The following is a 25,142-nucleotide window of genomic DNA, read 5'->3' as shown; positions in this document are numbered from 1 at the left end:
ATATATCTGGTGGTCCTAACACACACTGGACCAAATTGCACCAAATCAGTAACCTAAGGTGTCAACCTGTGGCCACATTCTTTGGGTCCTTCTCTGAACTGACTGGTTTCACCTGTAATTCAGAACACACTGGTCTGCAGCAGCCACTCTAAGCACATATTCACAGCTGTGCATGAAGAGGACACATTTCAAATTCTTCAGATACAAATATAGTGTATTTCCATGCTAGAAATTTTGGGGGCTTTTGGGACACTTTGTTTCACATTTTGTGCTCCTCTCTTCACTGTGAGGAATCTTCTCTGCAGCTAGTGAGTCCCTGGAACCATAGAAAGCTTTATGTCACAACATCCTCCTCCTTCTGGCTTAGTGCAGACTTAGTGCAGGCAGTCATTTCCCACATGTCTATCACTACCTGGGAAAGCTGCTCCATATCAGCTTCAGCACTCTTCTCTCATCCTGCCTTGTGATGCAAGGATAAGCACTCCTGAGCCCAGATATGAGTTCATGCTCTCCTTTCCTGCACTTCTGAAGTTCTCAGTAGGGAAGAAAGGTGTGTGCAGAACAAAACCTATCAGAGAGCTTTACTCTTCTGCTTTGCTGAACGTACCCTACACAGAATAAATGCAACATACAAATTCACTGTTTCTCACTGTACTACTGAAAGTCACATAAGGTATTCTTTAAGATTATTATGTTTTTATAAATGCACTATTTTAACACCAGTGGATTCTCCTTCTACAATGGCTTTGCTACTTATGGAATTTATGGTTTGTGGTAAATCCTTAAGTGTTCCAGAAGAACACATCAAACTATTCAATATCCCTTTGCCAAAATCCTAGACAGCAGGAAAATATTTAACCTTTTGACTTGGCTCAAGTTTTGCTAGTCTTTCAGGCTGAAGGGATGTAATGGAGGAGTTGTTACACAGGACAATGTGCAGGAAAAAGAAGGGGCTGTGATTTATTTTGACACAGTTTTAGGGTCTTTCTCGGACTTTTCAAGATTCTCTGATACTTACCTTTTTTCAATTCAATAACCAGAACACTATGGATTTGGACAAGCATAGATTCGGGGCAATTTTTTTCTGGCACTGGCAATGTGCAGGAGAGGGAAAAAAGAAGAGGGGTTTGGGAGAATTGCTTTGTCTCATATTCTGGAATATGCCACTCCAGTATGACCAAAGTGTTTACTTCATCTCAGTGGATTCCTCTTCAGAAAGACAATATAACCCAAAAACTTAATATGTACAAGTTACAGCCATAAAACCAACCATTTTAATTGAAGCCATTAAAAAAAACATATGAGGCAATATAAATGATAAAACTATACTTAAGAAGAAATAGCTAGCACTTTCTGAAAAGCTTTAAAACAGCAACAAACACTTTACAAAAGATTTAAAGGAAGAGAATAAAATTTCCAAACTACAGGTTTTGTATAAAGGTAACATTAACAATTATCTTATAAAATACAGCAACGGAGACAAAATGGATACTCAAGCTCATTTGAAACTAAGCCTTCTGGGGTCTTGGTTAAAACGTGTGTTCAAAAACTATTTTAAACAAGGACTAAATACTTCATTTTTTAAATGTACAGGTCCCTGGCATAAACAGCACTATACACATCTTCCAAAAAAGCAGTAATTACAAGCTCCTTTAACCATGCGTGGTGTCATCTTCTACGAAGTCTTTGGCCATTTCTGCTGTGATCACATCAATATGACTGACCTGGTGGAACAAAAAAACATTCAGTTATTACAGTACCTCCTGCAGAATAAGAGACATTTCTGAAGGCTCCAGGAATCAGCAACAGTCTGTGATCGATTTCTAATTTCCTTTAAAGAATGTGACATAGGATATCTGCAGATATTTAAATTCTCTTTCAAGAATGAGAGAACTCTTTATAGAAGACTGTGACATAACTAGAAATTTATCAGCTGAAGTGAGTCTGATTCACTCTGAACTCCTGTTAAGTCTCAAATGCAGAAGTTACCTTAATTACGTGTTTACCCAGAAGCCTATCATACTACTTACCTTGTTTCTGAATTTTACACCATAGAACTTGTCAGCTGACTCAAGCAGTTCCGGCCTAAAAGTTGTTGTAATAAACTGAGCATGTTCAGCTAGTTCCATAATCATATCTAAATAAGAACACAAAAATTCTTTATTAATATAATATTTTCAATAAAGTGAGGCAGACAAGAATAGTAAACTCTTTGCCTTATTCAAAATGAGATCTTGGTTAATGAAGCAAAAACCCCACAAATCAAGAAAGTATCTGTATCAGTTTCATTTTCCACATAATACATACAAATATTCTCATTAATTCCAGTATGAACTGTGACAAGTCCAGCCACCCAACAAACCTAATATGGTATTAAACTTCTGTGATGAAAAACAGCACAAGCACTTTTCCATTAATTTTAAAAATCAAACTAGACTTCAAAACAGGACTGTTTTTCAACACAATGAAGTGCAGTAAGGAAACCCTTTAGATGCAGTAACAGAACAGAGCTTCTACATAAAACCAAGTTCATGAAACTGCCCCAAACACACATTGGGCTTCTCAGAAATGTGCTTTCATGATTAAAAGCTTTATTCTTAAACATCAGGGATGAGAAGATAAACTATTGCCTTCAACCCCAATGAAGATTATAAAAGGAAGACAAGCACCTGACACAGCTTTTCTATGCTGGGCATCCAAGGCCTGGTCGATTTCATCAAACAAATAAAATGGAGCTGGATCACATTTCTGGATGGCAAATATTAGGGCCAGGGCCACTAAAGATTTCTGTCCACCTGAAAGCTGCTGCATTTCTCTCATTTCACCCTGCTTCCCCGTGAACGATACCTAAGAAAACAATGCAACAGCAAGATTATTTCAAAACACTAAACCACAGCATTACTTGTTATTAAACCAATAGGATCAACTAAATACTGCCTTTAAAAATAAGAGTTAAAAAGACAATCTAAGCAAACATTCAAAGGACTAAAAGACAAATATTTTTCTTTACCCTTATTCCAACTCCAGTGAACTGATCCACAGATGGAACACTGCTCTGAGATCCAGATCCCCTTTCGCTCTCAGTGCTGCCTTCACCTTCATCCTGGGACTGACTGCCCTCCACATCTCCTTTCTTCATCACTAATGTGGCCTTGCCACCAGGCACTAACTTTTGAAATACTTCACTGAAATTTTTTGACACCTGAAAAAGAAACAGTCAATAAATCTACTCATTTTTATAGATGGAAATAAAAAAATCAAATGCAGACAAGTATTTTTTAATGAAGACAAAAATTATCTGCTTCAAAGAAGAGCTCCACATTCTTAAGTAGAAGTGAGAAATATATGCTGCACAAAGCTTGGCTTAAAACAAGAGTCAAAACAACTGTTTTTGTAGTATGAGAATTTTCAAATTTTTTTTCAAGAAAATGGTACAATTAAAACTGTACAATTAGAACTGCAGTAAAAAAACCCCCAAAGATTTATTTAGTAATCTTCAGTTAAGCAAAAAAACTTTAAAGAGAACAATTCACACATTTTGTAGTTAAGATTCTTTGTTAACATTGGAATTGCTTTCACTAAATCTGGAGAATGAATTTGGTGCAGTTTTCTGCCACAGTTCCCAGAAAGTGTTGTACATAGCACATAGGAACTCACTTGATAGGAACTATTTAAAAAGTTTAAAACAAAGCTAGAATCGTATTGGAGACGAGCACGTATTAAAAATGGTAGCCTTGTTTATTTTCCAATATCTAAAAAACCCACAAGCCTCAAGTTACATGACACTGCCTTCTATTAGTACAGATTTATTTAGTATCCTCTTCTGATATTGCTGCTACACCACGATACAACTTGATTGATTTCAGTACCAGTGTCTTTACAATTGTTCCTGTTTTGTTACCTGTTTGAAAGTCAGCTGAATAGCCTCATATTTCCTGAGCTCAAGGACATTCATCAGCTCCATGATGGATTTGTAGCCCCTGTCCAGTTCCTCTTGTCTTTTTATCAATTTTTCCTTCTGCTCTGAGAAATTCACAAACTGATCTAAAGCTTTTTTATTAACATGACTGTATTTCTTCAATTCAGTATTGCACTGCTCCAGCTTGCGGAATAACTGTAAACAGAAAACAGTAACACAAAGTGACTTGCAATTCTAGCCACATTTGACACTCAAGATTCAAGTGCCACTAATGTTTTAGGTCATAAAACAGGAAACCAAGCATACTATTTACCTGCTTTAAACTTAAAGTCTGATACTTTTCAAAAGCCTCCTGTGGAAGCGAACCCAACTCTCGTATTTTCTTCATGCACTCCTCTTTCTTCTTGAGGAGCATCCCTTGCCTGTTTGTCATTTTTTCAAGTTCTTTCGTATCATGGTTAATGGCATCCATGTGCTCCTTTTCCATGTTCTTCCAGCGTTCCATGCTTTTCTGAAGTTCTTTAATTCCTGCTTCTGTTTTGTCAATAGAGTTATCCAGATCTGCAATATTGAGCAAGAGTATAAAACTCAAAGCTGTAAGTTTTACACACCTGCATAAGATCAGCAATCATCCAAAAATGTATTTATGAATCAAAAAGATAGACTAAAGAAGATCTATTAAGGAGCAAAAGGTTAAATTTCAGGCAGAAGTTTAAAAATCCCTCTCTTTTCTTCCCCATGAGTATATGGCTTAAAAAACAAATGCACTACAGTCATATTGTTCAAGTCTAGAAAGAGAAGCAAAGGAAGTTTCAAGCCAAAGAGATGTGATAGCCTATTTGACAGTAGCTGAGTTTTAAACGGGTCAGACAAAATTCAGGAACAATTATACAGGATCTTGCTTGTAGGACAGTTGCCTCACAAGTACTATGCCCTCAATCCGGAAGCTCATTACCACTAACACAAGTTAATTACATTATGGTCTATTTCTAAATCAAATATGGTATGTGTGAACTTTCAAAACCCTGAAGTGTTTTCTTCCCAAAACATGATGTTACCAACCATCTGACCGTGCCAGTGTATCCTTCACCCGTTTGTTGATAGCCTCAAGTTCTGATGTTGTGGCAGTAAGAACTGTGCCACCTTCTGTTTCTCGAAGCTCATTCAGTTCCTATGGGATAAATAAATGCCACTGAGCTACAGCATGAATGGGAACATAAGCCAGACAAACAAGTTATCTTCTGCTACTCTACATGTAACTTCATATAACTACATACATATACTATTCAACATTTCTGTGAAGTTCTAGAGAATAGTTAGATTTTCAAACAAATCTGTCATTATGACAGTCCTACTGATACACAGGCTGTGTATTCACAGTAGTTTTCTGTCAAAAACTTACTGTGCTGAAATTCAAATGAACACTAAACTCAACTCATAAATAGGGAAGCAAACCCCACCACAGACAATGCAGCGTAACGAATGAGTATTTATGATTTAATGCACGTTAGCCCTAGAAATAAACCAAACCCAGACTGCAAAAGCAGATTTAAAAGAAAATCCATACTTGTTCCACTTGGTCTAAGCGTTTTCTCAGATTCTCATTGAGATATGTTTCAACTCTTGTGATAATGCCTTCCAATTTAATCCTTTCATTCAAAAGCTGTCTGTTTTCCTGAAAAATGTAGAGAAGTACATTAGTTGCCTTACCTGACCAGGACTATTTTCCCCTCATTATTAAAAAAAATTTAATACAACAAAAACAAAAAAAAAAACCTTCTTCACAAAATTCTGTGTATTAAAATATCATAATTCTCTGGACTGTTCCTCTAATTTTAACTGACAGAAGAAAAAAGGTGTCTAGTGTAAAAGTCAACTGTACAGATCAGTGAGTTTATTAATCTTTATTTGTACCTAAACCCAATTTTTAAAGCCAGAAAAGCTTTAGAGAATATATTTAAGTTGCAGTATTTTTCCAGCAATATGTGTGTGTCAATCAAAATCTTAGTTTTGCCTCACCTACCATGTGCTTAAAATAATTGCTTTTTCCTTTCTCATACTGTGCATCCTCCCTTCAGGTGATATCTATTTGTATTTATTGTTGAAATGTCAATAGCAAGAGTAAGAAAATTGTGATGATTCCAACACAAATAGCCTTAATTTTCACACAATTAACTAGCAAAATTCACCCAATGTTTGAAAGTAACTTGCAAATACCCTTTGCAAATGAAAGAACCTACCTCCTACTGATGAAGCATTAATTTAGTGACTCATAAGTACTCATAAGTGACTTTTCATACAAAAGGATAAAAGGTATCAAATTTTTTTGGTACCTAACAAAGGTACCAAATTTAATGGCAAGATATTTTCATTTCCTTACTTGCTGTAGTTGTCGAATTTCATCATTAAGAGCATCCACACGTTTCTGATCTTCAAGACTGAGCTGAGACAACAAATCTGTCCCCAGTTCTGCTTTTAATGATTCTCTAGTTGACTCCATAGCATGTAAACTTGCCTCCAGGCTCTGCAAGCTACGTTGCTGTGGGACAGATATTAGAATTACTCCTCAAAGCAAAGATTTATATTAATTTCACCTGTTTATATAAAAATATTTTTGTGACATATCTCTAGTTATCTCTTTGTATTTAATATTATGATGTTAACTAGAAAGGAATGCAATTTTATCAGTAACATTAATGAAAAAATTAAAATAAGCCAAGTAACAGCTTTCAATATCCCCATACCAACCTTAGGCATAAATGTCTTTTCAGACTGCTGCCTTTTCTCCTTCAGCATTTTCATCTCTGACAAAATACTGTCTCGAGAGGCCTTGAACTTTCTCTGCTGTGTTTCAATTTGCTGCATTTGGTTCATTAGCTGGTCAATCTCATTATTAATCCATACTGTGGGCTAAGGAAAATTCTGTCCTTGTTTTAAAAACCATTTTATTCCTACTAGTACCTTCAATTATTTCTGTTTGATATACTCATCTTTCATCAAATTAGGAAACAAACCAAAACTCCACTAAACCATAATAACCACTTATAGAGGGAAAAAAAAATCAAGAATCAACAACAAAAATAACTTGAGCAGCTTATCAACTAATCAAGTAACTTATGAGTACCGGGAACTAAGCTAAATGAAGCTTTCCTTGCTTATTTTACAACAATGCATGCAGAAGAACACAGGGATACATTTGAACATGTGAGGAAAGCTCAGACCTTACAAAATACAGAACCGATATCTCCAATACACTGACACGAGTCAAAAGGAAAGGAACTCAGTTTGAAGGACAGAATGACCTGGGTGATGCGTAAGAAAAACATATAAACCTCCCTTACCCCTAAATTGTAGATATTGGATCTCAAAAGGACACTGTGCAGAGACTGGAAAGACCAAACTGTCAAGCAACTCAGAGCTTATCACAACACAATGCTGTCCCACCTCCCCTCCACAGCATAAGTGGACTATGTAACACATCAATTCAGGACACAAGTACTAAAAATTACAGCCTGAGTCAGAAGAAGCAGTGAAGATTAACACAGAAAACAAGAATATCTGGTTACGGCAGTTATTACAACACTCTAAAAGGAACAGAAAGGCTCACAATCTAGAGTTTAACCTCACCTCTAAGCCGTAAAGATCAATATCAAATTGAAACAGTAACACAGAGAACCAGTCTGCACACAAAACAGTCAAAACAAGTGCCACAGATAATATGTAACAAATTAGTCTCTTGCTTTCCACCTATTTTGTAACCACAAAACAAAAGCTATGTCAACACACAACCTTCCCCATTAACAACAAAAGGATATTTTCAATGTTTCTACGTAAGTTTTCATTGAGCTTGGCTTCGAGTTCACCAAGTTCTTCTTCTGCTTTTCTAACATCTTTTTGCAATTCAAGCCGAGACTTCCTGGTGTCATAATAACCTCCAGTCAAAGCACCTCGGTGGCTGACTTGATCACCTAAGGGCAGAACAGAATGAGATATAAATGCACACTACACACTTGCCATAAAGTCCCACACAGTTTCTACAGTGCAACTTAGCAGGTTAACCAGAAATTTTAACTAAGTTACAAAAGCACTGAATGTATCAGTAATCACATATGTTTACAGTAATTAGGGAAATGTTTATTTCTGTATTCAAGTGCTATTCCCTTTCTTAAGATCATCACACACTGCTAGGATGTCCTTTAAGCATTGGCTTATTTTTGTTTGTTTTTAATGAACTTCCGAAACCATGCAGCTTGAAAGAATAAAAATACTTATATTAAAGGGGAAAATGCAAATGCCTAGCACTACCAGTTTGAAAAAAAATCTCAAGTCTTCTATGAGGAAATAAAAAGATTAAGCAATTAGCAGCATCTGTGGCTTGTAGAGTATGCTGATACTGAAAGATTAGTAATTTCCTCCTCAGACACCCTTAGGAATTTTTTAGATTGACTTTAAGACAGAAAAAGAGAGTAATAAGCCTGCAGCGAATCTGCCCTCCTTAAAACAGGCAATTAACAAGAGAGATAGATTATTTCAGAGAACATAAGATGTAAACATATCTGTTGCACAGAAGAATTTACATTGCCTTTATAAGGAATTAAGGCCATTCATTCACACCCTAAACACTGGTTTGAGCTTGGGGAAAACACCATAAACACTCTAGTAAAACAAATGCCTGTTAAATTGGATAAAAATCCGGGATGAACGCAAACCTAATCTGCTTTGTAATTTTCGGGATGGAGATACATTGCCACTAACATTTAGATCATAAGAAAATCCCATACTTTGTCAAGAAATCCTGTATTTTTAAGCATTGTACTTAACCAAGTGCAACCTTGTACATATATCTCAGTCAAGTAGACTAGTTATTTTTAACCATCTTATTTCAACAACACTAAAAAAAACATGCTTATGAGCCCCATGTTCCCAGAAATTCTATTTTTACAATAAATAACTTATAAAATTGCAGTATTTACCTTCCAGAGTGATACAATCCATTGTGAAAGCTCTGGCCAGCTGGGTAGACACTTCCATGCTACGACAAATTAAAGTCTTCCCGAAAACATGTTTGAAAGCTTTATCAAATCTTGGATTGTACCTCAGTTTACTGATCATAGGAATAGCATCCTGAAGTGACAGAATTACAACTCAGCAATTAAAATAATTCTTGAGTATCACGTTACAATAAAACTCTCCTTATTAGTATTGTCTTTTCACTTGTAAAGTGCAGTTAATAAAGAGCAGATACCTCATAGGAAAGTGTTTTTCTAGAACAGTTTTTTATGTTCAGAAGTGTATCTCAGAAGCAGTATTTATCCCCAGACAAACAGAAAAGCAACTGGTGGGCAATAAGCAATATACACAGTTCAAAACATGAGACTCTGTAGTTATGAAGCAGAGGTAGGTTCAAAAGTAATTCTAACTCACATTAGTCTCAGGATAAGCAGTGTCTCTAACATCCAGCTTGTTCAGAGGGAGGAAAGTAACTTCTCCAGGAAGGTTCATTTTGTTAAATTCCATTAGGATCTTTGTACTGACCTCATCAGAATCCACAATGTGATAAAACAACCTGTTTAACAAGCCAAACAAGTAGGCAAAAATTTACCATGCTAAAAGGACAAACATATTTGTATATAGAAAGTATTCACGCAGATAGCATTAAATAACACATCACTATAAAGCTGCATTGCATTTCCAATTCCATGGCTTAGAAAAAGCAAGGGGATAATCTCTTCACTTCGGTTAAAAAAGGATTAGCCAACTTTATGTTCCACTGTCCAGCCAGGATTAATACTTAAATAGGCAGAATTCTCAGTTCCTTCACAAAGGAATAGCAGTTTGACCATGCTATGTAGAATGCACTTTGACAAAAAAGGCAAGACTTCAAAAGAATAAAATTACAATAGCAGCTTCCAACTAAATTGTGACACTTCCACTAAAATAGCACATAATTACCTGTTCCCTGCAGTGACTTCAACACAGGTGTAGAAGGCTGGTTCACATTCGAAGTTATTCATCACGATTCCATGATAGCCATTTAGAACATGCTGGTTTATGCCTTTTCGACGGAAGTGCTCCAAAACTTTGTTTATGCTGTCTATACCATTCAAAATGGCCTGTTAAATACAGTTTATTATTGCATTGCAGTTAAAATGTGTGGGCATAATACTCATTCTAGCTTTTAACTTTTGAAGGTGTAACCTCCTTTTTTGCCAAATTCCTGTTAACGAACCTATAGTTCTAACAGAAGATACCTAAATGAGAGTCCATCACTCTTCAGTTTTGTTTGGGTTTTTTTCTAATCAAAAAGATATCAGAGGAAATTTTTTAAATATTCAATTTCTGCCTAGTCTCCTCACATCAACTACCTAGAGCTTACAGAACTCATTTTCAAGTAGTTCTAGAGCTATAAACATTTGAAAAATTCAGCCCAGAATATAATTTGTCCATCTTAACTATGACAGAAAGACCATAATTTAAAAAATAACCATCATATCTTCCACATAAAGCTGATTTGTCCTTTAAGAATGAGATTCCACTAGGAATTACCAAGAGCGTGGTTATCTTACCTTTCCTGTTGCTGCTCTGAGAAGCTGCTGCTTCTTTTCTAGATCCTCCCTCTTTGCTGCAAGAGCTTGTTGCTCTGCATTCTCTTCTCTCCATAGATAACTACAGAGCAAAACCAAAAAAAAAAATTTTAAGTGTGAATGCAATCTGAAGGTTTTATTATTATTTTCTTAAAGACTGCTAATCTAATAGGAAGACAAAGTGCAGAAGTTCATACATGGCCATATTTAAAAAACATACCTACATGCCATGTTAACAACTACACAGTTGGGGTCCTTCACATTAAGTGAGATTGAGACATATTTCAATTAATTACTAACTTTCTTTCACTCTGTAGCTCATCCTTTTTATTTTTCACTTCATAGTATTTTCTGTCCAATTCTTCAACACGAGCCTTCACTTCATTAAGATCCTGGTCCAGTTTCTAACACAAAGAAAAGAACAGTATGAAACTACAGCTCTCTGTATAAAAAAAAAAACAAAAACCCTTTATTTTATTCAATACTGAGATACTAAAAATTCAGAAAACTCCTACATTTTAACTGTAAAAGCACTAAGAATAAAGACAGCTTTGTAAAGAAGCAGTAACAAGGTGTAGGTGCCACACAGATGGCAAGGCAGGCACTGAGTTCAACTGTGCCTCTGGGCATTAAAGTGAAATGGATCCCTGTAAGTCACAGTAAGAACTGGAATCAAAACAGTAACTAACATAACTTCTGTGCAATCATGCTCTGAAATGACATTTGTGATAAGTACAACTAATCTTGTGTGCCATGTCAACCTGCTATTAGTCAAAAGCCTTAGCCTGCTCTCCAGCAGTACTAGACTGTTCAAGACAGCTGCTGTCAACAGTGTGCTGTTTAAGCCAATGCACAGACATCCCCCCTTTGCTCACTTAACACCTGCCATTTTCAAAGCAGTTCAGGGCTAGCACTCCATAGTGTTTACATATTTATATGTGTACAAGAAGTAACTGTGTTCTAAAAACACAGCCAGCTGGTCCCAAACTAACCTGCAAGCTCTCAATCACATTCATCCAAGATGCTTTCCCTTTGAACAACAAAAAGCTATGTAACTCTTTATCTATGCATAAATCAACCTTCCCTGAGGAGGAAAAGGAAACCAAGACACATTCATAGAAAGGAATCAAAATCCACAACAAATTTAACTCCTTCAATTCTACAGAATTACCATTAAGCAGCAGTCAGCCAGGTGTAAATGCTATTTTCTTCATTCACCAACACAGAGAATCACAACTTTGCTAGTAAGGGTCCCAATCAAGCAGTATTTTAGCAGAACACTATCATCTTTATACAACTGCACTCCTGCATGGTGTCAGACTGACCCTCAATTTCAGCAGGTACATTACACAGAGACCAAGAAGACCATCAGCATTGGCACTGTATGCTCTCTCAATATAAAGGCAGGGTTTTCACAGCTTGAGCTCCGAGCAGGAATGATATCTTTGGATTATTCTGCTGTATTTGCCCTGTAAGAGCTGTTTCTGAATGGTAATTAAAATCTAAGTTATGCAGGAAACAGATTAATTCTCTATATGCCTAGGGATCTAACATCTAGCCAACTGCAACCATAGTACAAGGATGCAGTGCCTGCTTCATAGTCAAAAAGACCCTGTTGCTTGTGAAAAATGAGAAAAGTGAAAGGACCAATACCGACTTCTTTAAGAATGTAACAAATTGTTTTCTATGACATGGTTATGTTCAAGGTAGACAAGAGCAAGGAAGATGGAAGCTTCTTGCAGATAAATCATGCCAGACACATTGGGGAAAGTACCAGAAGGCAAAGTCAACATATATAGTGCAATACTAAAGGAGTTTAAAGTATATCTGAGGATGTTTTCAAAAAGCACATGTGGTTTCAGAGACTACATCCAATCAGAAAGTCACATCTTCCTTATAAACAGGCATTGAAGTCTGACTGTTCAAGATTGAATATTTAATCTTTTTCTCAAAAAGAATAAGCTGAAAACTTACACTGTACTGTTCCAAGTTTTTCTCCTTGTTTGCCTCTGTATCCTCTAAATCCTTGTGTATAGCTGCAATCTGCCGCTTCTTGTCATTGATGGCTTGATCTAAAGACTTCAGTTCTTTCTTTATCCACTTATCCCTTTCCTCTTTGGAAGTAAACTGGCTCCCTCGACCTTGCTTTGCATAAAGATCTGTTCTTTCTTGTGTAGCCTGTGCAAGTCTGTTTTGAAAAGAGAAAGACATGCTGTACTACAAAGAAATCTTGAATTTATTAAGAGCAAGCACTAAGAATTATTATTAGAATTTTCAAGAAGTGTCAAACCAGGCTCTAAAATTCAAGCACCAAACCAGTAACAAAAAGAAAAGGATCACATTATAAAAAATAAAATCATCCACAAGAAGTAGTTAAGCTTAGAAAATCATTTTGCCAAGTTGCCACCCCAACAATAAAGCAGGCTTTTTACAGACCATCTCCAAGTGCATGTAGTTACCCCACTGTCAAGCAACAAGTGCAAGTTTTTGCTAACTGCAGATGAACAGCATTGATAAAATTTGCACAGAATGCCACAGACCTAGCAATTCCTCTCTCTTCTTTTTCTTTTACGCTGTTAAATTTTGGTTCTGTTTCTGCCAACTCTTTCTGCTTCTCCTCTATTTTCTCAAGAAGTTTTTGCCTCTCTTTAAGCAGTCTTTTCTGAAAGTCAAACAAAGCAGTATTTAAAGTTAGTATTTAAACTAATCTAACCTTACAAAATAGTGACAGGCTCCAGTCCAAAACCAAAACTTCAATGTACAGGAACATTTCCTTGTGCCAATGACATTTTAAGACTTCACTGGTGTTACGTACCCTTTGCTCACTGTTGCCAGCTAATTCATCCTGCAGATCTTTAGCCTTCAGCTCCAATTTAGTCCTCTGTTTAATCTGCTCCTGTCTTTCAGCACTAAGTTGCTCCTTCTCTTCTTTCATTGCAGAAATCTTTGTCTTCAGTTCTCGAACTTGCCGTTCTATTTCCTATGCAAATGTAAGCATGCAGTGTCTTAAAGACTGAATGAACATTTCACTATTCATCAAAACTCACAAGATCATTATTCTGTAGATCTCAATACACCAGATGTATGAAAAACCCCAAGTTTCCAAACAGGATGAAAGCATGCAACAGAATTTAATATATTAAATATTAATCTCCCCACCTCCTCCAAAAGATCCCCAAAACTGCAAAGCAAAACACACCTCTGGAGAGCTCTTTTAAAAGTATTTTTACCTCCATTTTATCTCTAGCATCTTGCTGTGCATCTCTCAGCTGCCTCGATTTCTCTCCACTTGTCTCTCGTTTAGCAGAAAGCTGTATGGAAATATCATAAATAGCTTATGTAGCCAGAATCTGCTTTAATAGTGGTTCCAGAAATAAAATAATTTATTTAGTGAAGAACAGTGATGCTGAGGAATATATACAGTGCTGTAGTTCGGTGTGCAACTGCAGATTAAGCTCTTCGTGGTGGAAGCCACAGGCAAAAGAATTAATGTTGCTTTGCATAATAAAGGGCACAGGAACCTGTGGCATTCAGAGACACAGCAGGAACCCCATGCTTCTATTTCAATGGGATAAAAAACCAATTTCCTCTGCTGGGGATCCCTCCTCCTCGGCACCATATTGAGCTGTTCCTTTGTTATTTAGTTATTGCACCAAGATTAAGCTGTTTTAATGATCAGAGACTCTGCTATGGGAAACCTGGTCTGACTGTGAGTGTGGTGCAGGGAGCTGGGCAAGGTATCTCTGCTGGAAAAGTGTTTCAGTCCTAGCTCAGGTTGTGCAGTTCTGGCTGCCAGAGTAGCTGCTGAATGGCTAGACAGGAAAGGTTCCTTAACACTCAGCATTCTATCAAGGATCACAAGGAGATAGTAGCAAAACCAAACCAACAGCTCATTACATTTTATACTAGTCAAGATATTTTACCTCATCAAGTTTAGCTCGGGTTTCATTAAGTTCCTGATTATAAATGGTGTATTCTAATGCTCTTCTCATTTTATCCCATTTCTGGTACTGTGCCAGCTCTTCTTTCTCCTCTTCCAGAGTATGCAGTCGCTCCTCAATGTATTTCAACAACTCATTGATCTTCTCTCGCTTCCCCTCTTTAGAAAACATGACAAGATTGAGATTCAGTTAAACACGGTAATGTAATTCTCCATCTCTACAGCCACTGAATCTACTCCAGTTATTCACAATTTGTCAACATACATGAAATGTAAAAACATCCTGTGTCCAGAAGTTCTCCAAAAAACCATCCCAACAGCAGAACTGTTGATACTTGTTATGTAAGGAAACACAAACATGCACTCTTGGCTCACACACTTAATATAGATTGTACATGAACTTTAGTGTTTGCACAGCAGTAAGTATCCTGATTTTTGGATCACTGCCAGCTGACATAGGTCAAGTGTTTTGAACAGTAAATTTATCCATATTAGCTTAGCTAGGTTTTATTACTAAAAACACATAGAACTATTGGAAATTGAGATATTGGAAATTCAAGGAAGAAATATGACAAGCTCTGCATTGTTTAACATACCAGAATTAACATCTAACTTTATTGAAAAGGCCTGAAGTTTTAGAGCTAATTGAATTACTGTGGCATAAAGTAATAATTTCTTAAAGTTTTACCTGTTTCTTTCATTAGTGAAATACTCTCCTCTTTACGTTCATCATACACTCTGGTACCAGCTACTTCTCTTAGTAACTTCAATCTTTGAGAGTCAGGAGCTGTGGCCATCTGGTTGATCTGAAAATTCAAGATCTATGATTTCAATAACTTGCTCTGGATGTATGGCTAACCACAACAGAGCAAAGATTGCACTCTTTTGCTCTGCCTGCTTGCCTGAGGTTTTGGCAGGAAGATTCAGATACATAGCATATACCACACTGCTTTCCTTTTGAGACAATTACTTCAGGACAGCAAGTATTCTGCTTGTAATGAAATCTGCTTTTCAAATTTGTTACTAAAACTCAGGACAGAACTACTATGTACACTGAAGAAATCATAACCTGCTCAAAATTATGTTCAGAGAAACTCAAGCTTGGCCTTTTAAGTCCTGGTGCTAAATCATATAGTTTAAATGCTTCCATAAAACCACACTAAAATGCAGGGGTTATAAATCTTAGAGTAATTCACATCATGAAACACTCATTAATATGACATCAAATCAGTTCTGCAATTACACCCAACATAAAACTCACTTCCTTTCAATAGAATTTCAGTGGCTGCACGCTTTCCTACGAAGGTAACTGTTTCTAATTTGCCTTATATTAAAACCACTATGTGTATTTTGGCTGCTAAGTAGCATGCACGAATCCCCACTACGAGTTACTTTCCAGCTCAAGCTGCTTCTTTCAAATACACACAATCAACTGTACAGGAAATCTATTCTGATAAACATCTGGCAGACTGTACTAGGGGTTAGCATTCCCAATATCAAGTGCTTCTCGAGTCTTCTTCTCCTGCATTCCTCTCCAAGCATGCCTTCCATAACCTTTGGAGGTGACAGTTCCCAGCCTCCTTGAGGATCCATCCTGTGAGCCATTACAAGTAGTCTGTGCTTTGTCTGCAGATGTGGGTGTCCTTTGAAAGCTCTACAAAGCTGCTCGAGTCTTGAAGACAGCCCATGCCATGGGCTCTTTTCCTGGACTGTGTTCACTTCTAGTACTTCTGCATTTCTTACTCATTCTCCATTGAGAGTATTTTCAACCTCTTAAAATTCTCTACCACTACTCTGCTGCTTCACCTATAGGTCCAGAAATCTCTGAATTTACACTGAAACAGTCACCGTAATCAAGTTTGATTTGTATTTAAGTAAATAGAAAAAAATCTGATTATAAAGATCACCATGATAAAACCCCTCTGCTAAATACCAACATTTACAGACGTGATTTTTTTTTCCTTAAAATCAACATAAACTACTAAAACAATAATATCTGCCAAAGCAGCATCTACATACAAGAACTATTTCAAACTGAGAAAGATTTAGGTTTTGGTTTACTTCTGAAATAATTGAACTAAGTTTGGCATCCAGGAAACATGACACACTTGACAGTGATTCCTTCTACTTTGTGAAAAAGAATCTTACCTTTCCTTGTTTGACAATATAGTAGGGATTACTGCGAGAAAATCCAGCACTTTCAAGAAGATTCATGACATCATTTTTCCTGAAATGTCATTATGAATCCATTAAAACTTAGAGTAAAAGAGACAGCTGTAAAAATGCAGTAAAAGTATCACAACTATACACCACGTATTATAATCACTGTGTGCACATTCATCATGGTCTGCTTGAACAAGCTTCTTTATTTGAAAAATTCTAAATCCAATGAAAGAGTAAAAAATGGAAAATATCTAAAATACTATAGAATTGGAAAGTGATTAAGAAATAAGCATCTCAAAGCATAGAGGAGGGAAATATAGGTAAACATATCACAAAGGATATAAAACCACTGACAGTGTGGTAACTCTTCTATTTCAAAAAAACCCTGAAAGAAATACTATGTAAGCAGTTAAAACACTATATCAGTGGATGGATTAAACTGCAAATTCAAAGTCTGTCTATTGCATAAGGACTAATGTTCCAGCTGTCAAAGTACTGGCACACAGTATTACACAACTGAAATAAATTATTTCATGCTAGGGATATAAGTGTTGGGCTCGCCTATAGTATTTTACAGAAATTTTACTGTTCTCATTCAGATAAGGAAAAGAAGTACCTACGTCACCATTTTCTTGTCCAAGAAATATTGGTCCTTCTTGGCTCCAATGACTCTGCGAAGCGAGACTTCCTCTTTATCAATCTTAAGAAAACAAAACCCAGTAAATACACATACCTACTGCAAGCAGCTGTAACTAACCCAGAAAGTTTACAGCATTTTTTACCAGAAATGATTCAAAAGCAGGTATAATGCTGAAGCCTTCCATAAGGCTGAGACCACTTGAATCTGAAATGATAATCTGTGTTCAAAGCAATTCACTGAACTTACCGGTAACCTGTTGTCAGAATTGTCAAATATAATCTCCACAAATGCCGAAATAACACGAGGACCGGTACCTTCCTACGAAAGGAGATGCTTTGGTTAGACAGCTGCCACCTTAGAAAAGATTTTGAACTTGTTCTTCTCCTCTTTTTCTGAATGACCCCACTTCCCCTTTCCTTTAAAGGACTTGAGATGCAAGAGCATCTGCATAAGATCCGGCACATATATTTTTATTTCTCATAATCCTGGCTACTTATTCACTGGTGTGCATTATTAACATAATATACTACTGTATAATAAATTCCCCTTTGCCAATAGGAACTAAGAAAGTCACTTTCAAAATAATTGGCTTAAAATATCCACAGCCCAGCAATTTAACATTTTTGTTGTACCATTCAAATGCATTAGCTTACTCTTTAGTTTTGTTGCTATCCACCTTCACTTACATGCAACAAAGCCAGTCTCTGCTCTGGGCGAAGATGACTAAACTCATCACTGAGGACAAACTGAATTGCTGTAACAAAATAGTAAAGAAACAGAAAATTTATTCTTTCCTCCAGGGAGCTATGAAACGGTTTCATTAACTCAACACACTGGTTTACTGTTGCATAATACAATCATGCTGTTGCTAAATCTCACAATATTTCTTCATTAAAAACCTTAATCTGCTGGATCTTTATCACTCAACCTGTTGTACAGCAGGATTTATCTGAAGAAGTCATTGTTGCCACATTACTGGTTCACTGCATAATCATTAACAATGCTGAACAATTAGGGATTCATGAGCTTCCTTCTACATATACACAGCACACAGGCTAGGCTAAAAATATTGCTGAAATATTTAGCATTAGACAACTTATTAACACAACTGTCACAAAGCCTACTAACACCTTTAATTAGCATTTCTGCTCCTCTATTAATGCTCCCACCCCACAAAATTCCCCTCATAACCTTATTTTAAAAGAATGTCTAAAGCTGTGCCAAACTGCTGTTTAGTAGAATCTAACCATTAAGGATGTTTAAAACAACTGCAAATATCATAATCAGCTTTCATGGAGGGCAACTTTTAGAACCAGTTTCCTCCTTTAAATACTTTTACCAGCTAAAAGCCTTAGAAGGCCCTTAGTAAGAGAAGCTGAATTCTATGGAAAAATCTGGACAAAAATTAAACAAGTGTATTGAGATCTGCCTTTCATTACTGCCAAGTAATTTCCAATCTGCCACTCCCTATTGAGGAGGAACATTTGTTAAATCAAGTTCTAGCAAAAACAAGCAAAGAAACCTGGTATCCTGAGCATCCCTTGGCTAACAAGAAATCCATGCTTACCATAAAAGAAGTTGCTTTTTCCAGATCCATTTCTTCCCACTGAAAACACAAAGTATGACGTAAGTTACAGCTGACCTAGGTCAACAGCAAAATGTACTTTAAACACTACACAAAAATACTCAAGAGCAGAACCCAAATATAACACAGCCAAGGAAATCGCAAGGAAACGAGGTGAACTTGGTAGATGGATCACTTAGTCACTGAGTACAAGACAGTAGCTCTTTGCCCACTCAAACATATTATCTTGACTTACAAACATCAAAACTATTCCACAAAGAGAATAATAGTTAGACCAATCCTATTTATTGCCATCTTTCTGGTTCTTATACTGCTATTCTGATGGATAAGAACAGTAAACCCAAGTAAAATTCCCCTGGCTCCAGAACATTTATCCAGAGGAAACCACTTGCCTACACATTCAGGCTGACTGTATGAACTTCATGTAGTACATTAACTTCTTAAGACTCCATGTACTAATCATAAAAGACTGGAATAAGTACTACTTCTCCATAGAAAAATAAAGGTGTAAGAACAGAGCACTACACCAACATAATCTCAATGTTTACAGTGCAGTATTTAAGCAAGGCCCAGTGTCTTCTCTTTAAGATCAATAGCTACTGTATCAGTTTGAAACCCAGTTGTCTTCCAGCATCAATGAACATCCCAGGCTTTTCATCCCTGCCTGCCTACACAGCATCCAGATACACCTCATTCCAAAAACTACTTGAGATTACTATGAAGTCTTTAAAAAAAGAAAAAAAAATCTCAGTGAAAAGAGATTTCTTAGTGTGTTTTAAAAGCATTCATACCTGGATAAAGTTTTAGCTCCTGCAGAAATAACTACTAAGCAAGACATCTATCCATGTCATAGGTACGGTATTTTTTCTAGTGCCAGAGTTAAATAATGGCTACTAAGATTTTATGTCCACAATTGACTGTTTGCTGTTAGGTCAGCACACTCAAAAGTTGCTGCACAATCACTAAAATCAATGTGAAACAAAAAGGCAGGGCCAGGCATCCACAGGCAGAAATAGAAGAGGTGTGAGAACAGTGGACAACAACATGCTATTAAAATGGGTATTATTCATGCAACTGCACTTTAAAACTTACATTTTTTGACAGTCTACAGTCCAAAAATTCATTCCTTTAAAACTGGAAAAAAGAAGACCTCCTTTCTCTGCAGTTTATAATTTCTGGTATGCTTATTTATAAAAATAATGACACTTGCACAAAAAAAAGAAATACGAATCCCATACAAATTCTCTGCTGCTGTTCCTGCAAGGACAACCTTTAAAGGAGGTCTGGCTGATACAGAGATGTGCACCTAGGAAGGAGTTTATGAACCCACTCAGCTTCTAAAGACTCGGCTCTTGTCCCAACAAAACTGAATGCTAATAGTTGTTTGCTGTAAGTGGATCACAGCCTGGGGTACATTACAGACAGCTGTACAGAAGTTTCCAAAACAGAAAATATAATCATCAGTGTAACCAGAATATTAAAAACTATGAAGGAGACTAAAATGAATATCATCTGAAATAAAAGTGCAATTTTAACTAGTGATAAAAAGCAAGTATCAGAACTTACCAATGACATTGTGTTTGGAGCTGAATGGGTCCACAATGGTTTGGTCTCTGTAGCTTCGAAAGCCCTGAATGATTACCTGGTGAGAAGAGAGAGTTACTTTGACAAAGTTCTCCCTGTTCTTGCATAGTTTTTCTTCTATAAAGTTTGCCAATTACAATATCAATTACAATTTAATTCACCTTCCTGCATACACTCAACTTTCCAGCTCAAGTTCAGAAACTTATATCAAACTTGCCCCCCACCGAAGTAAGCATCAATTTAGGGACAGATTTCTCCCCTAGCAAGAGATGCTAGAGCTTGTGTAGACCAAAGCATGGCAAGCAAGAGAGTTCCAAGAGGTTTTTTTGTAACAAACTAGACAAAAACATGTATCTGCCTAAAGTATCATATACCGGAAAGAAGAGTCAGTATAACAAGCACTTACATTTAATTTTTATAATGCAATCTACTTACAGCACGAGAATTTTAGTAGCAAATTCTCCAAGCAGTGTAACTGCAGGCTGCAAAAACTGTATTAGACTGCCTAGTTCACATGCAATAGTCTAATTTTACTGTGCAATCTAAAGGGAAACATAAAAAAAGCAAGCTTGTCTTGGCTCCAAATCTCAGCCTAACAAGACAAAAACGTACAAAATAACTTCAAGAGTTATGCAGCAAACAGTTATCTGGAAGAAGCACATCAAACTTCAACTATTTAATTTCAGCAGCATTTTGAGGTTTGCCAGGACTAGCAATACACAATGTACAGTTACAATACCCTAAAACTTCAGCTGTGCATAGCAACAAAACTGACCCAACTTCAGCACCAAGCAACCTGCTCCATACATCAAAGCACAGCAGCTTTGCTCTGCTCAGTAGCACCACAAAGGCAGCAGTCACCTGAAGGCTGGACATTCACAGATCCTTCAGCAACAGCACTTGAAACAGGACTACAGTGACCATTTAATAGCTGTGTTCTTTGCCCAGCTCTTCCCCAACAGGAACAGGAGAGAGTTAAAACAGAGGCAGTGTTTCTCTACGACAGCTACAATACACTAAAAATTGCTTCTTAAGACACAAACACAGCTTACAAGATACTTCTTAATATTATCTCAATACTATCTCAATATTATTTGCTGAAGCTTAAAATATGAAATTACTTAGATTTTTTGTTTGTAAGGTCTATGGTCCCATCATCATTTTCTGCTTCTCTGAACATGTCATTCTTCTCCCACACCTTCAAGTATTAAATTAGCCCATATTCCAGAAAATGAACATAATACCTTTTATTCAAGAAGCACATACAAAACTTCAGCAAAAAGCCTAGAAGTAGTATTTCAAACATTTAAGCAAGCCTTTCCTCACTACTATGAAAGCCTCTTATATTAAGAGTACACCCCAGCACCTCAAGAAACAACTACCTTGAGAACTGCATTCATATTCTGTCATATTCTGGTAGTGTTAAGCAAACAGTGGGGAAAAGAATTCTGTCCATGAAAAGAACTGGACATAAGACTGGGAGAAGAATATGCCCATATTTATTCGTGTCAAGTTTGATCTTTAGTCTTTCTCCCATTATGTGACAGGCCACTACCAAGTACTGCTGTGGGAAACTCCTCTTGTCACCTGTTTGTACTAATGGATTAACAGCATCTCACTAATATTGAATGAAAATGCCATGTCAGACAGCAAATCAAACACTGAAATTTATAAAAATAGAAATGAAATATAAATTTAAAGCATTAACTAACTTCCAGTCAGAACTAAAGACTCCTTCTCTTCCCAGGCACTAAGGCTTTTTTGTAATATACTCTTGCAAAATTATTTCATTACTGGAATCTGAAACTAAGAATACAGGTAGGCAGCAAATTACTAATCCTTTGCCATCAAGCACCAGACCAATGCAGAATATATTTTGGAAAAGGAATAACATTCCAAATCAGCCTCCTTCAATACTCTGCCTACCCAAACCTCTTCTGAACTGCAATTTTCTGTGCTCCCTCTCCTTAGGACAGATCCAGTTTTCATTAACCAGCTGTACTGCATGCAGATCAACTGCTCTTGAAGCAATCAGGGATTTCAGAATTTAACAGACCACACCACAGAAAGCAAGTTTAAGACAATGTATGGACTGAAGATGACCCAGGCACAGTGACTGTGAACATAAATACCCAACCTCCCCTATATATACCTCTTCTGCCAGATGGAGACTTTTGCAGCAAGCTCAGTGCCAGCAGCTTTCAAAGGAAAAGCAGGAACAGAGTATCTTAATCACTTACCCTAGGCCACAGCAACTATGATCATTTGATTTAACATATTTAATTAAAAATATTTTTAAAACCCCCAAAATTTTGAGACAGTGTTGCTTCCAAGCTTGTTAGATTTCAAGGGGAAGGGGAAAAATTAAAAAATGGGCAACAAAGTTTGTATCTACTACCTTTTTTCACATAATATGTAAAGAATGTCTGAATTGGAATAATTCATTTACTTCATACTCATAAGAACCTGAAAGTCTCAACAAAATAATAAAACTAACCAATTATTATTTCCTGAATATTGCTATAGAAGCACAAACTTTTATCACATACATGGGCACCACAGGAGTGTGATGCACGCAGACTCTGAACACCATCATCTTCTCCCCAAATCTTTTCTCTAGATGACTTATCACTTCATCCAACCTACAGATTCTGAAACCTCATGCCTTCTTCCTTGCCTTGCATCAACTCAAACATTTTTAATGTTCGAACTCCAGGAATAACTTCTGGAAAGCAACAAAATAGGAGATACTGATGGAATCAAATTAAGTTGTGTTCAATTTATTCTCACATCCACACATTGTTACACTTCTATAGCTCCTATTAACAGTATTAGTTATTGATCACCCAAATTTCCTTCTTGTTGTTTTCCTCAAAATGAAACATCTTCCCTGTTCTGAGTTAATTTGGACTTCTATAGATCTTCAATACTGTTTGCTTTTGAGCAATTGAAACCTGGAGAACAAAAACTTCTATTTAAAAGTCTTTAAAGCAATGTGCCCACCTATGATGATTAAGAGTGATTTACAAAAGCACGATAAAAAGGTTTGAAACGCTGCTCAATCAGACAAACAGTAGATGAAAAACTGGTATTTATGCAGAACATGCACTTTCACAGCCAATAAAGTATTCTTCTTAAGAAATACACCCGCAGGGTGTCAAAAACAGGTCAACTTGGAGTCCACCAGGAAATGAGAATCCTGATAGGCTTTGTATGAACACTCATGAGCAGCAACACCAAAGCAGTAATAAAAATCTGCTGCTAAAGCGGCCATAGGGAAACTGCAGAAGTAATATAATGATGATCTCAAAAACTGTTTGAAAAAGGTGTATACCAGGATCTATTAACTGAGCACCAGCCATAGATCATTTGGCAAGGGTGAAGCATAACAGGTGAAATGGTTCATGCCTGGGGGTCTGAGACAGCACCCCAAAGCAAAGCAGAGACCCCACAAGCTGAACAGCTGAAAGGTGCCTCTGACAGCTGAGCAGAGCCCTTTGTTTGGGTCCGAGCCTTCCGCGGCCCGGACACCGGGGCTGGTGTATAAAGGAGCCCGTGAACAAGTCCCGGGTCCGTGAAAGAGCCCTCAGCGCCACTTCACACCTGCAATGAATGAAAGGGGAGCAGAAAAAGAGAGAAAGAGCCGCCAGCCCAACAGGGGGTAGAATCTGACCCGTGGCTGGGCAGGGGGCGCCTCCCTCAGCCTGAACCTCGATTCCCCCCCGGAACAGAAAAAAAAAGAAAGAGGCAGAGGCCTGCGAGCCCGCCGCAAGTCCGCGGGCCCCCTGCTGCGGGCGGCACAGATGTGAAGGTGCAGAGCCCCGAGCCCCGAGCCCCCAGCCCCGGGGCGGGGCGGGCTGGGCCAACCCCCTCGGTCAGGCCCAGGCCGCACCACACACTGCGGGCAGCACGAATCCCGCCGGCTCACCTGCTTGATGTACATGTTTGCCGGGGATGGGGTAGGCCCGCCACGCTGTCGTTGAGCCCGCCCTCGCCGTCTCTTTCCGGTTCGAGCGCTCGGCTTGACCGCGGGTCTCCGCCGCGGCTTCCCGCCCCCTCAGCCGCCCCCCGCTTCCCGCTCAGGGCCCGCTCACCCCTCACGCAAACAAAATGGCGGCGGACCCTCCCCGTCCCGTCCTGGCGCGAACCATTCAGCGCCATCTGGAGGGAGAACTGCGGAGCAGAGAGCGCGTTCCTGTCCGCCGAAAAAATGACACCGTGTGGAAAAGCGGGAATTTCCTTTTTCCGATCTTTGAAAGTGCCTCGGTTGCTCTTTTGGAGGGCGCTGCTTAGCAGGGAAGGCAGGTCGCTCTGCCTCCCGGGCGCTAGGGTCCCCCCGGGGAATTGGGAGAACTGGTTTCGCCCGTCGAGGGGCGGATTGGGCGCCAAAGGCAAGTTGAGGCGAGCGGAGCGAGCGGCGGGGCGCGCCTCTAGGGGGCGCTGTCGGGGCCGCGCTGAGGGGCCGCTTGCGCGGGAGGTCAAATAAAGGCTCGGTCTCAAGTCCCAGCTTCCGTTCGAGGATCTAAAAATATTTTTTTTTTAATAAAAATAAAATATAGGCATCAGCAGCCTTAAGGCTTGCGTTGACGCGCCCCAAGCCTCAGCGCAGCCGCTCCATCAGCCACCTCCTCCTGGCTGTGTAGGGCTGGGAGCCGAGCTCCGCATCCACAGGGAAAACGTCCGGGTAAAGCCACACGTGTGCTCAGGGTGGTCTGGACAAACAGCGA

General features: G+C 38.1%; 1 protein-coding gene across 1 annotated transcript; it reads right to left on the bottom strand.

Annotated features, from left to right (window-relative positions):
- Positions 1–1,237: 1,237 nt before the first annotated feature.
- SMC3 (structural maintenance of chromosomes 3) lies at positions 1,238–24,520 on the bottom strand. The gene is made up of 29 exons (XM_079312120.1): positions 24,344–24,520; positions 20,398–20,473; positions 18,814–18,852; positions 17,933–18,000; positions 17,493–17,564; positions 17,227–17,306; positions 16,592–16,670; positions 15,132–15,249; positions 14,427–14,602; positions 13,734–13,814; positions 13,319–13,483; positions 13,044–13,165; positions 12,478–12,691; positions 10,804–10,907; positions 10,486–10,585; positions 9,872–10,032; positions 9,344–9,485; positions 8,893–9,043; positions 7,735–7,887; positions 6,668–6,819; positions 6,300–6,458; positions 5,487–5,594; positions 4,982–5,090; positions 4,233–4,480; positions 3,902–4,114; positions 3,011–3,202; positions 2,670–2,847; positions 2,031–2,137; positions 1,238–1,724 (listed from the first exon to the last, which is right to left on the bottom strand). The coding sequence occupies exons 1-29, from the start codon at positions 24,356–24,358 to the stop codon at positions 1,653–1,655; spliced, it is 3,654 nt and encodes a 1,217-aa protein (XP_079168246.1). The 5' UTR covers positions 24,359–24,520; the 3' UTR covers positions 1,238–1,652.
- Between the last annotated feature and the right edge of the window lie 622 nt (positions 24,521–25,142).

This window comes from Erithacus rubecula (assembly GCF_903797595.1).
Source record: "Erithacus rubecula genome assembly, chromosome: 9".
NCBI lineage: Eukaryota > Metazoa > Chordata > Aves > Passeriformes > Muscicapidae > Erithacus > Erithacus rubecula.
Note: the sequence above shows the minus strand (reverse complement) of the source record. Positions and strands in the feature narration are given on the sequence as shown.